Source organism: Plecotus auritus (genome assembly GCF_963455305.1).
Source record: "Plecotus auritus genome assembly, chromosome: 1".
Taxonomy (NCBI): domain Eukaryota; kingdom Metazoa; phylum Chordata; class Mammalia; order Chiroptera; family Vespertilionidae; genus Plecotus; species Plecotus auritus.
Genome location: NC_137770.1, coordinates 9,775,960 through 9,795,633, shown reverse-complemented (window position 1 = coordinate 9,795,633; position 19,674 = coordinate 9,775,960). Strand labels below are relative to the sequence as shown.

Genomic DNA, 19,674 nt, shown 5'->3' with positions numbered 1-19,674 from the left:
GCACTCATTCATTCATGCGCTTTGCCATTCATGCTCACACGGTTCATTCATTCCCTGCCCCGCCGCCATTCCACGGCTCCAGCGCCCACTTGGCACCCCTTACATGGGTCAGGCCCCGCACCTCCCAAGGGTGCCCCGGTGGGACGCTGCTGCGGGGGGAGCCGCTGAATCAGCCGCGGCTGCGCGGGGCCGGGGCTGGCGGGGAGCCGGGCTGGGGGCGGGGGGCGGGCGCTCCCTGCGGGAAGCCGGGCGGGGCAGGGGAGCCCCGGCCGCGCCGGCTCCGGGCGCGCTCGGCCTCGGAAGGGAGGGCGCCGGCCGTGAGCGGCGCGGCCGCTGCCCCGAGGCCATGTGGACTGGCGGCCGCCGGCCGGGCCGCCTGCGCCGGGCGGTGAGTACCTGCGAGCCGGGAGGGCGCGGCACGGCGCCGGCGCGTTGGCGGGGCGGGGCTACCCACGCCGCGGGGCGGGCTCTGCACGGCGACCGAGGCGCAGGGCCCAGGGCGACCGTCCAGCCTCCCCGCGCCTCCCCGCCCCTCCCCGCGGCGCCCCCTCCCGTGTCGGTGCGCCTGGGCCCCGCCGGGCACGCTCCGTTGGCCGGGAGGAGCGGCCCGCACGCGGGGAGGCCGGGATCTAGGGGCGGGGCCCGGACTGGGCCTCCGAGCGCCGTCCTGCCCCAGAGGGGCCCGTCTCCGCGCCTGGGTCCCATTGGCGGGGTCCTCAGCCCCCACCACGCGCGTCTCTGCGGCGGGAGGGCGGGTGGGACCCGGATGAGGCCTGAGCGTCCAGGGCCCGCCGCTGTCTGGCTCAGGTAGCCAGGGCACAGGTAGGCCTCTACCTGCCCTGCCCTTGAAGGAGCAGGGCCAGGCCGGCGCTGTGAGGCCCACCCTCCCCAGAAAGGTCGAGGAGCCTGAAGGGGGCTGGACCAAGGGCTGGTTCATTTTGCCTTGGCAGCGAGTGGGAGTGGCAGCCCCAGACACCCTCCTTCTCATTCACTACCTGCAAGGCAGGTACTATCTATCTCCTCAGTTACAAGAGAGGAAACTGAGGCTCAGGGAGGCGAGGGCTGGCCCAGGGCCGCTCAGCGGGGGCACTCACCCTCCCTGAACCCAGCTCACCCTCCCAGCACTTTGGATGGGACTTTCTGCCTGAGGGTTTCCGCTTCCTGCCAGTTCTAGTGGTATTTCCTTCCTTGTCGGGGCCCCACCCCTTCAGGAGCAGTGTGGGTGACATCCCGGAGTCTCCTGAGCCCACAGGATAGGAGCAGAGTATGCACCCAGCCTGAGTGGAGTGACAGTGAGGAGCACCTGCAATGTGGGGCCCTGGATGGCCCAGGTTGGCCCGCCTGCAGGCCAGGGGTCGAGGTCTTGGGCCACTGGGCAGGCAGGGTGTCCATTGGCCTGGCTCCTTTTTGGCCCTGTGCCCAGATCCCTGGGGGCCATGGACAGGTCCTTTCCCTTCCCTGGGTCCCAGTCTCCCTGTCACCAACCACAGCAGAGGCCCTTTCCACTGCCAGGGCCAGCGAGGACCGTGGGGGAAAGCCCCCCATACACCGTGGTGTGTGGCACTGCCGGCTGGGGCAAGTGGCTGATGGAGGCGGCTCTGCCTGGCATCTGTGATGCGCAGGGTGGGGAGGCAGCAGCGCGGGCCCTGGCAGCATCCCGAAAACCTTTAATTTTCCCGACTCTCACTATAATCAGGGTGGCACAGGAAAGTGAGCAGGGTGGCAGATGCGCTTCTTCCCGGCTGCTCAGCACGCCGGCGAGGGGCGAGGGTCCGCCAGGCTGTGAGCAGGACCCTCCCTGAGCTATTATACTTAAATTCCCGTACTCTGTGGTCCTCTTATCATCAGAACCCGGAGCTGTTCGTACCTGAGACTGAGTGGAAAAGCTGAGGGTTGCCTGGAGCCTCGGCCACGTGGGATGGGCTCCCCAGGGGCTGGTACAGGGAGTGGGACATTTCCAGGGCAGGGCAGGGAAGTGAGCCAGAGCAGTCTGGAATAGGAGCCCATCTACTCTCAGAGACTCTTGGGCCAGGGTCTGGCCCACAATAGCTGCTATTTATTGAGCACCTACTATGTGCCAGGTCTAGTATAACCATTTTCACACATCATCTCCATGACCACTTGGAAGTAGTTCCTCTACTCCTATAGGCCCTTAATGACGTGAAGAATGATTGAAGGAACGGAGGAATGAATGGATGAATGAATGATGGGTGGATGGGAGGGAAAGGCCTGGGGGTGAGGGGAAGAGTGCAGGGACCAGAAGAGGCTCAGTCCTGCTGGAGTGTGGAGGTCAAGGGCAAGGCCACGGGGCAGGGAAAGGTGGCTTCTCCCCTCAAATCAGATGAAGATCCCCAGGACAAAACCAGGAGTAACCCCGAGGCTTCTTGTGTTGGTCTAGAATTGCCCCCGGCTCCTCCTGCCCCAGAACTGGTCTCTAGCCTGGTGGAGGGGCGTGGATGGGAGTCTGCAATCTTGGATTCCAGTTCTTCCTCTGCCACTGATTCCCTGTGTGACCTTGAGCAAGGCCCCACCCCTCTGTGGGCTCAGTGTCTGGGGTTCAACACTCTCAAGGATTGACTTCCATGGCCTGAGAACAGGCACAGATGGCAGGCCGTGGTGGCAGAAGCTGAGCTGAGTGAGTGAATGAATTCTGCATTCACCAGCATATTCTTTCCGTGCACCCCACTCAGCACCATTCACTGGGCCCACTTAGGTGAATCTGATAAAGACCTTGCCCTTCCAGAGCTCACAGTCCGTCGGGAGACACTGACCTTGACCAGTGTGGTAGGTGTTCCTGGTTTTTCCTGCCCTCCAGCCAGGAGGGGGACCCAGCAGTGGCCACAACCCCAGCACGTCGTGAGTCTGGAGGCCAGTGCAGCAGCCCCTGAGGGTTTCCTGGGGTGGGGGTCCGCTAGAGCCCAGCTCGGAGCCAGGACAAGGGACAGCAGTCATTTGCTCCATTAGCAAGCCCTGAACCAAGTCAGGGATGGAGTTGGGCCCGGCCTGGGGAAGAAGGACACGGAAAGTTCCAGGCATTCTATGGGTGGTATGTGCGGGGATTATGGGGTGCACATGTGGAGGAGCAGAGTGGGGTGGACTGAGGGGGATCGTGGTGGATGGATGGACGATGATGGGGGGCATGAAGCAGGACAGATCAGTGGATGGATGGATAGAAAGCTAGAGGAGTAGATGGATGGGAGGACATAAGTGGCAAGATAAATGGAGATGGATGAGAGGATGGATGGAGGAATGGATAAGGATGGAGGACTGGGTAAGCAGAACGAGATTCCAACGATGGATGCATGGGTGGGTTGACAGATGGGAGGATGGATTTCTGATGCATATGGCAAGATGGGTAGATGAATGGATAGGAGATCTAAAATGGATGGGTAGATGTCAATAGACGGATGGATAAAGGGGTGGATGGATAGAGACATGAGAAAATGGATGGACGCTAAATGGATGTAGTCTATGCGTGGGGCTAGGGTGGGTGAATGGGGGTTTGAATAATATCAGGAAGATGATGGGTATAGGAATGGATGGGTGGATGGATGGATACAGGAAGAGTGAATGGATAGTATTTGATATTTTAGAAAAAAATTAAACCTGGTAACACTGGACTCACATCCTCACATGGCAACCATTGTGAGGTTGAGGTTGAGTGGCCATAAGTCCTTTATTTTATTTTTAAACAGTTTTTAATTAATTCAGAGAGGAAGGGAGAGAGAAGGGTGCATCCCAAAAACCTTTAATCTTCCCGACAGACTGCAAGCTCTGGAAGGGCAAGGTTCATCAGATAAGAATCATTGATTGGCTGCCTCCTGCATGCCCCCTACTGGGGATCAAGCCCTCAAACCCAGGCATGTGCCCTTAACCAGAATCGAACCCAGGACCCTTCAGTCTGCAGGCCATCACTCTATCCACTGAGCCAAACCAGGTAGGGCTGCCATGAGCCCTTTAGAGGGGCAATCCCTCCACAGTCTCATGTAGACCTAACCAACCTCTTCACACATTGATCTGCTTGGCCTCGGAGGCCTTTGAGTTTTGACCCCTACTCTAAATTCTAGGGGACATCCAGTCCTCCTCTAGTGCACAGGAGACAGTGAGTTTAGTCAGTCTCAATGACATTTTCTCCTCTGGGTACCTGTGCTGTCATTTGCCCAGGACACATCTCTGATGGCCCCATCTCCCCATCTCGTCAAGAACAATGTGTGTGGAGAGTGGCAAGGGCACCCCCTCTCCCACCACAACAAAGTAGGTGCCTCAGGTCAGCCCCTGGTGTGCTGGGGTTTGAAGGACACCGCCACTGTGTCAGCCTGACCTGACACTAGTCAGAGCTCGGTTACTCCCACAATTGGCAAATTCAGAGCATCTCAAATGGGCTACCACTTTTGCAGAATCAAAAACAGCCTAGGGTCAGCCTGGCCGGCATGGCTCAATGGTTGAGCCTTGACCTATGAACCAGGAGGTCACGGTTCAATTCCCCGTCAGGGCACATGCCTAGGTTGCAGGCTCAATCCCCAATGTGGGGCATGCAGGAGGCAGCTGATCAATGATCCTCTCTCATCATTGATGTTTCTCTCTCTCTCCCTCTCTCTTCCTTCTCTAAAATCAATTAAAAAAAATATCTTTAAAGAAAAAAACCAGCCCAGGGTTCTGCGGCTGCCCTGTCTCCTGTACAACTGAGCCATTCAGGAAAGGTCTCGTTTGTTCCTAAATGCATGGACACAGGATGGGAGGTGGACCAGTGCACGAATGGACACATGGATCTGTGGACGGACAGGCAGAGGCATGGATACTAGATATAAGTAACAGGGATGGATACATGGGTGAATACATTGATGACTGGTGGGTGGATGGATGGATACAGGAATGACAGGATGAGTAGATGGGTGAATGCATGTCAATGGATGCAGGCTCAGGCATGGAAGGATGCACTGAAGCATGAATGGGTACATGCCAACGGATGGATGGTTACAGGGATGGATGGCTGGTCGGATGAGCGGGACATCTTTATTCCCTAGATGCTGGTACCCGATAGTGTAGCAGGGAGGCAGGGCTGGAAGACACGCTGAGGGATGATAACACCAAGGTGTAGTGTCTTGTAAAGACAGGCAATCAGCAGGGAATCCTGCAGGGAATTCCTCGTCTGGGGGGATTTCCTAGAACATCTGGACCACACGTGCATATGCATGGATGTGGGGACTTGAGGCAGCTGAGGCCTGTGACCCCCTTGAGGGTTCTCAGGCCAACATGGAACTCTCCAGAAGTGAGGAGGCGGCGTGGTTCACAGCACAAGTGTGGGGATTTCCAGGCCTCAGTGTACTTATCTGTAAAAGGGGGATAGTAATGGACATTTCCGCACAGGAATGAGTGTGTGTTCTGGCTGAGCCCCCAGAACGCTCCTGTGACCACAGATGCTAGGGAATGGACAATTCAAAGCCCTGTGCTAAGGAGCCCTGACCTGAGGTCCTACTAGGTGCCAGGCTCCGTCGTGGTGTTTGGTGCATCAGGCAAGCCTTGGCTGTGTGCAGTAACCTTAGAGCCCACGTCCCCCTCTGGGAAGCAGGAGCAATTCCCAGCGTAGGGATTAAGTTTAGGAGAAACAAGGAGGTGGGGCTTAGAGGTCTTCGCAGATGCCCAGCGTGCCATCTCTGCCAGGTCTTCCCGGGCCAGCCCCAGGAGGCAATGGCAGCAGTGTCCCTCCTCTCTCAGGGCGCATCCCCCCAAGGGGGAAGGGGCGGGGGGCGGGCAGAACAGGCGGTGATGGAGGGGCTGAGGGAGTCCTAGGAGGAAACAGGTGTGAGTGCATGACCCGTGGGGTCCCCATCCCGGGTTTGCTGCATCCGAACCACGTGACCTCGGGAAAGTCACGTCACCTCCCTGAGACTCTGCTTCATTTTAGCACAAAGCAGAGGTCACCGCTGCCCCACCTCCCAGGGCTGGATGAAGATACGGGCGACGATGCGGGCGCACGCCCAGCACGGATCGTGGCACACAGTAGGGCTCAGGAAGGGGCTGAAGCAGATGTCAAGAGGCAGGGCTGCTGGGCCAGGAGAGGCAGCCCCGGCTGCAAGAGGTGAGCAGGCCCAGACTGCGAGCGCAGCAGCCGACAGCATCCTCCAGGGCCTCTGGCCCAGGCGGCTGAGAGCCAGTGGGTTGTTATGACAACGGGAACTTGTCTGATGCAGTCGGGAACTTGTCTGATGCAGTCGGCAACTCTGAGAGGCTCAGAAGACCAGCTGGCCGAGGCCTCCAGAACATTCCTGTGACCACACGTGCTAGGGAATAGACAAATCAGAGCCTTGTTCTAAGGAGCCCTGACCTGAGGTCCTACTGGGTGCCAGGTTCCTTGCTGGAGGCGCCCAGCACATGCTCTCTTGCACCATTTTCCACTACTGCCTGTGGGCTGTGGATTGCTCTGTCCCTATATGACAATGAGGAGAGGAGGTGACTTGCCCAGGATCCTGCTGGGGTGCTGGAGTGGTATTTGACCTTGGATCTGCCTGTCTCCAAGTCCTGTTCCCATGGTGATGGAGCAGGGGCTGGATGGCTCCTGCTGCGGAGGGGGCTGTCCAGGTGTAAAGGGGTGGCCATCAGGGGAGTGCAGGGGTAGGAGGGACACTGTGGCATTCCCAAGAGCCTGGGATCCCTCCCATGAGGGCCACACCCAGCTGGGGAAAGCTTGTGAGCCGACAGCCTGGACCTATGAGACATTTGCTTACAGAGTCATTCAGGATCAGCTTACTGAGCACCTACTATGTGCCAGGCCCTGTGGAGAGAGCTGGGACAGAGTGGACACAGATAATAAACAAAGGGTCACAAGCATATTAACTCCAGTTGGGGGCCATGGTATGAGACCAGGCGTTACAAGAGGCTGTTGCCAGGGTCTCTGATCTAATCTGGGGGATGGGAGGGGTCAGGCTATTGATCTGGGGCCCTGAGAATTAGATGATGAGAAGGAGAGTAAGGAGACAGGGAGTCAGAGTGCTCCTGGCAGAGGGAACAGCACGTGCCAAGGCCCTGTGGCAGACCGAGCTCAGCACCGTTCAGGAATGTGATGGGGGTTGCGGGGAGGAGGTGCACAGTGGCAGAGACAGCAGACACCGGGCCGTCAGAGCCTTGCAGAGCATAGGAAAGAGTGGCATTGTCTGCTCATCTGGTCTGGCCTAAGATTTCAGAAGTTCACACTGGTAGGCGTGAGAGAGGAACTGAGCTGAACCAGCAAAGGGTCAGGGGCCCCGGGAGGGGTGATTGCAGGTGAGACCTGGTGGCACCTGGAACCTGCAAGGTTGACAGTGGGGATGTAGGGAGGTGATGACATCTAAGAGGAGCTGAATCCCTAGGGCAGGGGTGGGCAAACTTTTTGACTCGAGGGCCACAATGGGTTCTTATACTGGACTGGAGGGCCGGAACAAAAGCGTGGATGGAGTGTTTGTGTGAACTAATATAAATTCAAAGTAAACATCATTACATAAAAGGGTACGGTCTTTTTTTTTTATTTCAATAGTTTTATTCATTTCAAACATTTTAACAAGAAGAATGTAAACACTAATTATTATAATTTGAAACTTCAAAAAATGGAGGAATCATAGCACAATAACATACCTTATATTGAAGATGGCAAAGGCAAAATAAAATTGCCTAACAAAGGAAAGGTACAAAAGCCTTTCAAATTAAACTTCAATATAATAAAATAATTTAAAACTAAAACAAATAGAAAAGAACAAAATGTGTAAACAGTAAATTAAACATTTTCTTTAGTGCAACTTCCAAATTATGCCCGGGACGTAGATGTAGATGGCAATGTAGACTGGGTTGAAAGGTTTTTGGTCTTTAAAACATCAACTTCAGTGGGCACAGTGTTGTTGGTCTCCTTTTTAGCTAATGCTCTGATACTGTGCTCTCCAGGGGCGTGTCTCCCTCCATCACCACGATAACGTGTCTACGCATTCCCAGGGTGATGTCGGGGGACGCGTCCGCAGGCATTACAAGGAGCCTCTGGAAGATTGAGAGGTTGTTCCTTCTACTGAATGGGCGGATATAAATCCACCCACTCAGAAGAAGGAGCTGCGGCCGTGTTTCCCGACGTTGCCATGTTAACACTGCTGCTGGTGAAGGAGCGGAGGGGAGAGCAAGAGAACCCTCCGCTCTTTGGGCTCCGCGGGCCGGATAGAACAGCCGAACGGGCCGGATCCGGCCCACGGGCCGTAGTTTGCCCACGGCTGCCCTAGGGCCTGGTAGTTAGGGGTGGGGTCAGGGGAGACGGAGAGGGAGGGGTCCAGGCAGCTCCAAGTCCTGTCTCTGGCAACTGAATTCGTGCAGTTTTTCAGACATTCAGCCAGGGTGCTGTGGGTCATCCAGAGAGGTACGCAGCTCAGCCCAGCAAAGAGGGGGTCCCTCGCACTTGACATAAGGTGTCTAGGCACAGCCGGGTGGGCAGGGGCAGGGGCACAGCCATGAGCAGGCAGTGCCAAGTAAAGCCTCGGCCACGCTCCGAGCAGGGATGGTGGAGCCCACCAGCTGGCCAACCGAGGTCTGAGGCTGCCCGCCCCCACCTCCACCCCCACCCCCACCCCGCAGCAAGCCTTCCTTTGGCTCGTGCAGCTGGGTCCCAGGAAGGAGTCTGCCTGGATCCCAGGCTTCCCGGGACGCCAGGAGTCAGGCCTGACTCCCTTCACACAAAGGAAGAAGTGCCCAGGCCTGGCTCTGGCACTTCTCTGGGTTAACTCCCTCACCCATCTCCCATCTCACTATTCCCTGGGCCCCTGTACCGAAGGCTCTACCCTCGGTGTTATCAGCTGCTGGTCCTCACCTATCCCCGGGTTAGCTCTGCCCTCGGCGTTATCAGCTGCTGGTCCTCACCTATCCCCGGGTTAGCTTTACCCTCGGCGTTATCAGCGGCTGGTCCTCACCTATCCCCGGGTTAGCTTTACCCTCGGCGTTATCAGCGGCTGGTCCTCACCTATCCCCGGGTTAGCTTTACCCTCGGCGTTATCAGCGGCTGGTCCTCACCTATCCCCGGGTTAGCTCTGCCCTCGGAATTATCAGCGGCTGGTCCTCACCTATCCCCGGGTTAGCTTTGCCCTCGGCGTTATCAGCGGCTGGTCCTCACCTATCCCCGGGTTAGCTCTGCCCTCGGCGTTATCAGCAGCTGGTCCTCACCTATCCCCGGGTTACCCCCGAGGAACTGCTCACAGCGGCTGGTCCTCACCTATCCCCGGAACTGCTCACAGCGGCTAGTAACAGAGACGGGATAGAACCGTAGCTTAAGCAAGATGGGGTTCCCCGCTCAGGTTAACGAAGGTCGGGAGGCAGGGGCTGGGTCTAGCACTGGTGTGACACTCGGCGGTCATGAAGAACAGGTCCCTCTTGTCTCGCTGCGCCTCCTGTCTTTACATATGGCTCCTGAACCAGTTTGCCTCCTGGTGCCGGGCAGCTGTAACAGCTCCAACCATCACTTCCCCGTTCCAGATAAGAAGCAGGAGGTTGGGGAGTGGGCGCCAAAAGGCTACAGGCAAGCTGTCTGATCCCTTTTACAGAGTTCTCCCAGAAGTCATGCCCCACAAATCCTGTTGACATCTTATTGGCTCCCCTTTGGCTGCAAAGGAGCCTGGGAAATGCAGTTTTTTTTAGGTAGGTGACTTGCCTTCCAGAAGAAAATGAGGCCTCTCTACTAAGGAAGGATGGGAACCAGCAGCTTCCTCCCCAGCCTCCCCGCTCCAGGCCCTGCCTTCACCCTGTCCCTGCGCCCAGCACCGCACCTGGCCGGGGAGATACTGGAGTGTGTGAGGCCCACCGCAGGGCCGCTCCCTGTACACAGCAGGTGCTCATTCAGTGCAGGCTGCCTCCCCAGGCAGACGCAGAGCCCAGGACGCGACCTTGTCCTCTCTAGCACTTTCTACGCCCCGAGCCCCGCTCCCGTTTAGTGAGAATCAATTTAGGGGGCGGGAGGCTCTCCTGCCATGTGCTCTGTGGATCGATGGGCAGGCGGGCACTGGAAATCACTCTGCCCCATGAGGGCTGGGATGGCCAGAGAGGGCCCTGTGGGAGGAGAGAAGTGGGGTCAGGGAGGCATTGGCAGAGGCTTGACTAAGGAAGATGCTGTCGGGGACCAGCTCCCCGGCCCAGGGCCCGGACCCTGGCAGCCGCAGACCGGATGGCCATGGCTCCCTCATGGAGCCCAGGGCCCAAGCCCCCAGGAAGGGAGCATGCAGAGAGGACCCTCGAAGCCACAGACCTAGCCCAGCCGGGAACCATGAGGACCAGACGTCTGGCCCCAGCTGGGCAGCATGGCCTGGCCAAGAGGAGACACGGGCATCGCCTCGCCTGCCGTGTACCTCAAAGCCCCCGAGCACTGGCTGCGAGCCTGCCCGCGGCCCCCTCGCCCGCCTGAACCGCCGCCGGGAAGCCAGGCTGCCTTTTTCTAGGTTCCTGGATGAGGTCACTGTGCAGGTGCTGGACCCTGGAACCTTGGAGGCCTTCTGGGGGCCCCGAGGCCGCAGCCCAGAGCTCTCCCCTGGTGAGCGAGGCCCAGGCTTAGCCCAGGAGCCCCTCCCAGGAGCTGCAGCCCCAGAGACGACCCTGGCCCTGAGCCCCCAGCCGTCCTCACAGGTGACGGCCGAGGCTGCAGGCAGATTGGGGTCCAGCCAGGCGGTGGAGACCAGCGGGACTCACGTGGGCAGCGGCGATCAGGGAGGCCTGGCTGCCTCCCCCTGGCAGCCTCCAAGCCGGGTGAGTCTCAGCCCTAGATCATCCTCAGCAAGCAGCCAGCCAGAGTCCGCTGAGGCCCCTTCCCTGCCCCTCCACCTGCCATTCCCCCCAGTCCCGGGCCTGGCTCACTCCCTCAGAGAACCTGCACCACATCCCTTTGATCATCCCTGCCACAGGAGAGCCCTGAGCGCCAAAAGAATGAATCTCGAAGGTGAAATTCTGGCTTTGGGGCAAGCAGGACTGAGTGTGCCTGAGTAACGACGGCAATAACATCAGCGCGCACTGGCAGAGCCCTCGGAGGGCTACCGCAGGGTTTCATTAGCCCTCCGAGAGTCTGAACCGCAGACACCTCCGCGCGAGGCAGGATGTCACCGTTCTGTCAGGCAGCGAGGTGGTCCATGTCCCCATTTCACGGGGTTGAAAACTGAGCCCTGGGGAGTCTGAGCTTGGACCAGGGTCTCTCAGCACCTCGGCACCCCCTGCCACACACAGGGGGCCTCAGACAGGTGGGCAGGAAGACTCAGCGAGACCTCAGTTGTCCCGGGGATGGAGGTCTGCCGAGTGTCAGGAGGTCTGTCCTCCACTCAGCAGCGTGATGCATATGCCACACCTTGCATGCTGGTACCCCAACCTTGGCACTGACCTTCTATCCCCTAGAACATCCGTGTCCCCTGGGGCCAGGCTGGGTCCTCGTGGGCTGTCCATGACATTGCCCCTGTCCCTGTACTCCCTTCCCAACTCCTCCCAGCACAGGACTGAGGTGGGGGCCACAGGGCCAGGTGGGTGGAGATCTCGACCAGGCCCCTCCCAAGGGCTTCCCTGTGGGTAGGCTGTTTTAAAAACATAAGCCTGGGTGAGAGTGACAGCTGATACTTGCTGACAATTTACTCGTGTTCTGACTCCCAAGCCTCAGAGCACCCGGGAGTTCTCAGCTCAAGGGTCTGCTGGGCGCTGTGTGATCTTAGACAAGTCACCCACCCCCTCTGGGCCTCCGTTTCCCAGGAGCTGAAAAGGAAGTAGAAGGGTCGTGATTTCCTCCTTGCCTTGTCACAGGGAAAACATCCGGCAGGAACCCAATAAGCATCGTGTCCCCTGCCGCCCGCATAAGGGCCTGGCGATCTGGGACCCCTACCTCTCGGCTGCTCTGTGTTCTGCACGCCACGCAGACCTCACTCTAGGGATGGGGACAGCTGGGCCGGGGGTGCTCTGTGCCGGGGGGCTGGGAGTGTTCTTCCCAAGGAGTAACAGCCCCAAATCCACCCCCACCCCCACCCCAGGGCCATATCACATGGTAGGGACCTACTGTGGACTCCCGCAGCTCCAGCTTCATTTCAAATGCTCAGAACGAGAGAGAGAGAGAGAGAGAGAGAGAGAGAGAGAGAGAGAGAGAGAGAGACCAGGTTCATTTTACAGACCAGGGACTGAGGCTCCGAGAGCTGAGCCCACAGGGCCCTGGCTGGGCTGTGCCCTGGCTCAGTGAACCCGGGCAAGTACCTCTCCCACCCCGTCTCATAGGGGGGGGGGGGGTGGAGGTTAGAGGTCATTGGTGAAGGTTGAAGGTGCCTGGTACACAGTAGGAATTCAGTCACTGGGACGATGCCGTCAATGAAGACAGTGATGGCCCCTCTCCAGTGTGCCTCCGGCCCTGGACAAGCCTGTGTCCCCAGAATAGTTCTCAGGGTGCAGGTGAAGCCGTGGGGAAGCAGGGCAGACTCCTGGCTTCCCGTCATCAACGCGAAAGCTATGAACCAGAGGAGGCCCTGGATTTCCGTCCTGTCTCTGCCCATGTGGCTGAGTGGCTGTGGGTGACCCTGGCCCCCTCGCCCCCTCGCCCCCTCGCCGCCTCGCCCCCCTTCGTTGTCCAGCAAATGAGAAGCCGCTGTGGAAGGTCTCCAGGACCTCCAGCTCTCCCTGTCCACAGACCTGGAGCCAAGGCTCATTCATACTGTAGTGTGAATGGCTCAAGCGAGCTATTTCCTGTGAACAAAAGGGTCAGGAGAAGAGAGTGGGAAGGACTGGGCCAGGGTCATGGAAGGAGAGGCAGGCTGGCGACTCTGACGCAGCCAGGGTGGGATCTGTGACAAGACCCCAATGCCAAGCCTGGCAGTCCCCGGAGCGACGGTTGGATTCTGCCCGAGGGGCTTTCACCTGAATGACCTTGACAAGGCACGCCGTCCTCCGGCCTCTGTCTCCCATCTGCAGGACAAGCTGAGGTGTTGGATGGTTCCTCTCCCATCGCTGGGGAGGTAGCTGCTCCTCGCTCCCCAACTGCTTCCACATGGGAATGTGGGCAGAAGTTGCCAAATCTTCCAAAATTTCAGTAGAAGCCAAAAATATGGATTTTAAAGTGTAAACTCTCCCAATTTTTGAATGTTGGCTCCAATGTTTTTCAAAAAAAGTTAAAACCCTCTTTCAGGCCAAATACAACATGCTAGCGGGCCAGATTCAGCTCCGGAGGCCAGTTTGCAGCCGCCGAACTAGCCTGCCTGCAGCCACACACAGCTGGAACCTGCAGAGGCCACGGAGAGCCACGGGCAGGGAGTGGCACAGGGGCACCCCTCAGACCAGGGCCTGGGTTCAGGTCCCCAACTGTCAGGGTGACATTGGGCGAGTGCCCGCCCCCTCCCGCTGGTCACCTGCAGAGAGCCCCGTAGCTAACCATGGTCTTGCAGCTAAGGTGGTGGTGGGTCCCACTGTGTGTCCAGCCCACGCTAGCCCTGTGGCTGATGCTCTGGGACCCGAGGCCTGCCTCTCACCCATGACAGTCTGTGACACCGAGGGTCCCTCCCTCCCCCGGAAGTGCCTGCTCTCCTCCTGCCTCCCTGCCGGCTCCCCGGTCTCTGTGTCTGCTCTGCCCCCTCCCTGAACCTTGACCTCCAGAGCCCCTGGTCCTCCGCATCTGCGCTCACTCCCGTGGCGGGCTCATCCACCGTGGTGGCGTTACGTGCTGTCTCTCTGCTGACCACTCCCAGATTCATCTCTGGACCCTCCTCTGAATGCAAACCCATGCACCCACCCTTGTCGATGTCCCTGCCGGACATGTAATAGACACCTGTGGACCTGAGCCCCCTCTTCTCGCACCCCCTCCCAGCTGCCGGGTCCAAGCATTCATTATCATGGGGATGACTCTTCTGCACCCACCTTAGTCTGTCAGGGTGTCTCCCACCCCCACCCCGGTTCCCACGCGCTTGGATCTGTGCAGGCACCTCCAGCGGGAAGGCCCCGCGCTGGCCCCTCGGTGTGTCCTCCACTCAGCAGCGTGATGCACATGCCTCTGTTCGGCCTTGCCGGACTTCCGATCCACTCAAGATAGAAGCCAAGGTCCCTTGAGGCCCCCCAACTCAGCCCCTGCTCCCCAATGGTGACCGGGTACTCCCCGAATGCCTGAGGCACCCCACCCCCACGGCCTGCCCCTCCCCCCAGCTCCCAGGCTTTGCTCACATTTCATCCTGACTAACCTGTTGGTAGCGGCAAGCGGCCCCCACCCTCCCCTCCCTCTCAGCAGATTCTCCCAGCAGACACCTGGGGCAGAGGGACGCTACACTGGTGTCTCATGTAATCTGTCTCCCCCTGCAGAATGTCGGCACCATGAAAGCAGAGAACTTCCTCTAGCTTGTTCCCTGCTAAATCCCCTGGAAGCGGGCGCACGGTAAATGTTTGCTGAATGAATGGGGAAGGCGAGTTGTGTGAGCATCTTAGGAGGTGTCCATCCCAGGTGATTAAATGAGAAGGCTGGCTCTCGGAGCAACCGCAGTCCTTTAAAGCCCTGTTCCTGAGATAACCCCTTACAGACATGCCCACCTTGTCACTCACAATGCCCTTTGAAAAGGTGCCATCCTCCTAGGTGAGGGATTGAGCTCAGAGAGGCTAAGAGCCTTACCTGAGGTCACACAGCTGCATAAGGAGATGGTTCAGTAGACCCCACATCCACAGAGGGGTTCCCCGGGCAGGGCTCTTGGTACCACAAGGTGGGGTGCCTCGTGAGTTTGGGGAGCACCGGTCAGAGGGGAGCAGGGGCTGAGTTGGGAACGGTGTGTGTGACAGGGCTGTGAAAGTAGGACTGCTCCAGAGCCAGATGCCTCTGGCTGGGGATTAAGAGCAACTGCGTTCACGCAGCCATCACCCCCTGCCTGCCATTGGAGGCCAGGTCCTGGGGATAGACAGAGTGGCCTAAACAGCGGGACCCTGCTGTTGGGGGTCCTCTATAGTGCTGGGGTGGGATCAGGGTGGGGACAGGCAAATGACCAGAGACAGGATGTGGTGAGAAGTCATTTGGTGGCGGTGGGCTACTTCAGATGAGTGGTCAGAGAAGGAAGGCCCAACCATGCAAAGGCCCTGGGGCAGGATGGAGCTGGGTGAGCTTGGGACCAGCGAGGTGCCAGTGTGTGCCAAGTGAGGGGCTGAGTCCGGATTCACCAACCCCTCCCTGAGGCCTGACTGGGTTGCCTCTGGGGAGTGCCTACTGTGTGCATCAGTCACAGTGCCTACTGTGTGCATCAGTCACAGTGCCCAGGTACCCTTGGGAGGAGGGACAAGAGCCCTGGCCCCGAATCACACTACTGCATGGAAGCTGCAGAGGTTTGCCTCAAGGAGGCTCTGTTTTTGCATCTGTAAAATGGGGATCATAGGACCCACCTCGAAAAGCCTCAGCGAGAATTAAATGGGATTGAGTTCTGTAACTGCCTCAAAGGCTGCGCGGGGAGCAGCACAGGTGGACTGAGCATGGATGGGCCTGTTTCTGACCCCGGTGGCCCTCCTGAAGCCCCGAGTCATGCAGGAATAGGAAGGAAGCAGGCTGCAGGAGAGAAGTGATGTGACTGTGGATGCTGAGAGTAGATCTCAGGGTGTGCGCGGGGCAGGCCTTGGGAGGAGGGGGCCAGCATGGGCAAAGATAATGAGGGAGGAGATAGCAGGACTTGCATGATGTTGGGAAACCAAGGTGACCGCTGGTTCGGACCACCCAGAGGGGCTGGGTCACCCAGAAGGGGCAAGGGGTGGGTTTAGGGCAGACGGTGATGAGGTCACAGGTATGTTGCAGGAATAGGCATCGGGCTTTGACTATGGGGTGGACTGGAGGGACAGCACCCAAAGCAGGATGGACTGTCCCCCTGAGCGCACCCAGTGTGCCCACCTGTGCTCCACCTGAGCCAGGAGAGCATTGGATCCCATTTTCTTGGGGTCCTGGAGGGGGTACGGGGGCCCAAGGTATTTCCTGCCCCATTATCTCACCCTGAAGACCCTGGACATCCCACAGGCCCCTTGTCCTCATGGTCCCCACCCTCTCCTGCCCTCCTCCTGTAGTGACTTGAGACCCAGGCAAAGCCACAGTCTTCTCTGCTCAGCCCACAGGCAGCCCTCAGCTAGCCTCAGGGGACCTTGAGCCAGGCATTCCATGGCTGGCCTTGGTTTCCTCGTCCATACAAAGGGCATCTTGGGAACATCCCCAGGTCTTTTGGTTATGAACTGCAGAGTTAAGACTTGAATGTGGGGCTTTCGCCCCAACACCAAGACCATTGACAAAGGCACATCACCTCCCCAGAAGCCTGCCCACCCCCCTCGCTGACACATACACCCAACCACACTGCTCATCAGCACTCACACATCCAGAGCTTTATGTACGCTCCCCAACCCCCTGGGTGAGGTGCTGAGCCAGCCCTGGACACATGGGGAAAGACAGGCCCTGCCCCAGGGAGTGCACATGTGGGGGCTTTAACCCAACAACTCCACTGCGTCTCCTGGAGGGCTGCCTGGAGGAGGTGGCTTTTAAGAGTGAGGGCAGTGATTACCCACAGGCCCCGGGTTTGAGCAGAATTTGAGAAGTCAGCATCAGAGTCAAGCTTCTGAAATAGCAGAGTGAAGGGAGGGGCTGCCACGGTACCAAGGCGGGACCTCCATCCCTTTCTTATCTCCTACCCCGCCCGCCCCAGCCCCTTGCCACCAGGGCAACTCACAGCCTCTCCTAGAGGCCCTTCCTGGGGGGAAATTCCCAGACAGGCCCTTTAGAAGAGCTGAAATACTATAAATAATTGATGCTAGATTTTTTAAATTAAATTTTAATACATTCTTATTAATTTTAGACAAACTCCCTGGCAGGTCATTCACTGTGAATGATTGAGGCAACTGGAGACATGAAGGATGGCCCCAGCCTCTGGGTGGGAAAGGCCTCTGAGGACGGGCCCCAGGCCCAGCTGGACTCATCTCCCTGTTTGCTTTCCTCTTCTGCAGAAGGGACTGGCCACTGCCCTGTGCAGCAAAGGACAATGCTATGAACTGCCAGGGGTGAGGGGGGGGGCTTATTATTATTATTATTATTATTGCCATTCTGCTGACTGTGGACTTCCGGGAAAGAAACTCCCGGAGTAGGGGTTTGGTTTCTCAACCGTTAGTCTCTGAAGACAGGGCTCACCTCCTTTGCTGCCTGCTCCCAACCCCAAGAACTTAGTCCAGGGCTAATGAATGAGTGAGGATCCATCCCTGGGGTGGATGAAGGAGCCCTTGAACTTGGTTTGGGCCTGAACCTGCTTGGGGCTGACTCCGGAACCGTCGGCTCCTCCCACCCTGCGTGCTGGCCAGGGGGAGGCCAGGCCCGCTGGGCGCTGTGGGGGGGGCCCTGGAGAAGGGACAGGACTTCTTCCGGGAACTCAACCTGAAGGGAAGCGGCAGGAAAAGATACGCCATGGTGTTGTGGGATCCAGACATGCATTTTCCGTGTTTATTGCGCGCCTGCTGTATGCTGGGATCTAGTGAGCTGAGCACGGTGATGTGGACGTGGGAAAGGTGGGCCTGGGGGGTCTAGGGAGGTTGGGGAAGGGTGGGCTGAGCAGCCAACACTGTGTTGGGGGAGCGCACACGGAGAGGGTCCAGGCTCTCCATCTCAGACAACTTTCAGAGTGTGGGACATTGCGTCTGGCTGCCAGTCAGGGGCCCCTCGTGGGTCCTGTTTTTCTGAAATGGCTCCCCCCACCCCAGCCCCTTGGCAGCCCGCGGTGCTCACGGGCAGCAGAGAGCTTTGTCCACTTTCCCTTACTCTCACCTACAGCTTGCGGGTGAGGAAACTGAGGCCGGGGAGTCCCGGGAAGGCCTGCCTGGGCACCCGGGGATTTGGTGGCCGATCCTGGCCGAGGCCCCGGGGCCCAGCTTCCCAGCTCGGCGCTGACAGCCGGGCTGCGCCCTCACTCGGCGGGGCGGTGGGGGAGGCGGCGTGGGGCCCGGACCGGAGCGAAGCGCGCTCCCGGCGGACGCGGCGCAAGGGGCTGGGATGGGCAGTAATCAGTCTTCCCAGGTGTGTCGCGTGGTCCCTGGGTTCAGTCCCCGTCCCCCTTTAATGCCGGTCATGGCACGGAAAGACGGGGTAAAGCCCCCGGGAGCGGCCTCTCCCGAGTGATGGAGAGACAGCCCCATGCCCCCCGCTTTGCGCAGGAAGTGCGATCCTGCCCGGGCCGCTCGCCGGCGCCCGCAGGGTTAACGGCCACCGGTGGGTACCACCGCCCCGTGCGGAGGGGCTGCCCGGCGGCGCAGGGGTGGGTGGGGAGGGTCTCCAAGCCGCTCACTCGCGGGTCTGCGCAAGTCCTGCAGGGAGCCCCACGGGTGAGTCGGCCGCGCAATGGTTAATCCCCGGAGCCGGGAGGGGCGGGCCAGGCCTGGAACCTCAGAATCTGAGGGCAGCGGGGTCCCCGGTTGAGGGGTCTGGGTCCCGAGTGCCATCCCCCTCGGATTCTGCGAGTGTCGGGTACTGCAATCCGGGATGGCTCCCAGTTTCCAGATCGGAACGTTCTGCTACTCGGGATCCTGAGATTCCGGCTCCGCTTCCTATGGGAGGAGCGCGGGGCTGGAAGGGTTAACGGGCGGGGCGGGGGGTGGGGGGATGCGAGCCGCGGGGGCCGCGGCCACTTTATTTTAACGGGTCCGACTTGGATTCCCCCTCTTTCTGGCAAGCTCGGGAGCACTCCGGGTCGCACCATGCCAGGTCCTCGGATGGTGCCACCCCGAGTCCCCGGGCCAGTGCCTTCGTCCACCCGGGGGGCGGACCTACGTGCCGGGTAGCGCGGTGGCTCAGCGGGGATCACCTGTTACTCGGCAGCTGCCCCGCGCACCCACGGAGTCCCCGGGACCGCAGTTGGTAAGGACTGGGGTCGCACGGGCCGGGCTTCCCACCGAGCGAGCCGCGCGCGGGTGCCCCGCCGCCGCGCCCGCCGCGCCCGCCGGTGCCCGCGGTGCCCGGCTGCACCCGGCGGGCTCCGAGCGCACGCCTCCCGCCCGCTGACCCTCTCTTTGGTTTCTCGCAGGCCTCTGCCGCAGACATGGACAAACTCAGGTGAGTGAGCGCCTTCCGCTCCGCGGCTCGCGGACCGGGCCGGGGGGTGGGGGCTGGAGGCGGGGGACCGGGCGGCGCCGGAGCGCTTCTCCGGGGCGCCCGCAGCGCGGCTGCTTCGGCCGGCCGGGGTGCGGTGCGTGGTGCGTGTGTGCGCGGCGAGAAAACGGGGCGCCCCCGCGGGGGACTCCTCAGCGGGACCGGGGCCACTGCGGCTGGGAGAGGGGGTGCGCAACCGGGGCCCGGCGGCCTCCGCGGTCCCGCGCGCCCGACCCGCATCCTCCATCGTCCCCCGGGACCCTCCGGGTTTCCGCTCCCGCCGTTACACGCGGGTCTCGGGCGCCGGCAGTCCCCCCACGCCACACTGACAGTTGCCTGGTTCTAAGCTTTTAAGTTTATGCCTCGTGGGGACGGGGTCGGGGACGGAGGACGGAGCCCTCGCCGCTGACCACGGCAGTCCGGTCTTGGAGCCATTTTGGGGGGATCCCGCGACGGCCGGCGTCGTCTGGTTAGCGTCCCCCGCCGCCGCCGCCGCCGCCTCGGGCGCTAACTTTGAGCCCGCGCGCGCTCCCCGGCTCCCTTCCGGCTTCCGCGGCCGCCGGGGACCAGCCGGTTTGCATATTCATGACTTCCTCCGAGACTTCCCTGGG

At 59.8% G+C, this 19,674-nt stretch overlaps 1 protein-coding gene across 23 annotated transcripts in view; it reads left to right on the top strand.

The window, feature by feature from the left end:
- The first annotated feature begins 257 nt into the window (after positions 1–257).
- BEGAIN (brain enriched guanylate kinase associated) overlaps positions 258–19,674 on the top strand; it is a 39,616-nt gene continuing 20,199 nt past the window's right edge. For 6 of the 23 annotated variants that reach the window (XM_080648869.1, XM_080648868.1, XM_080648884.1 and 3 more), the window contains exons 1-2: positions 258–388; positions 18,999–19,027. In XM_080648869.1, coding sequence (XP_080504995.1) covers positions 347–388; positions 18,999–19,027 — 71 coding nt within the window. In that variant the 5' untranslated portion in view covers positions 258–346. Of the gene's footprint in view, positions 389–17,382; positions 17,491–17,947; positions 17,996–18,042; positions 18,188–18,652; positions 18,833–18,998; positions 19,028–19,674 lie in introns of those variants that run through there. The other 17 variants (XM_080648872.1, XM_080648865.1, XM_080648880.1 and 14 more) reach the window with 8 other exon arrangements.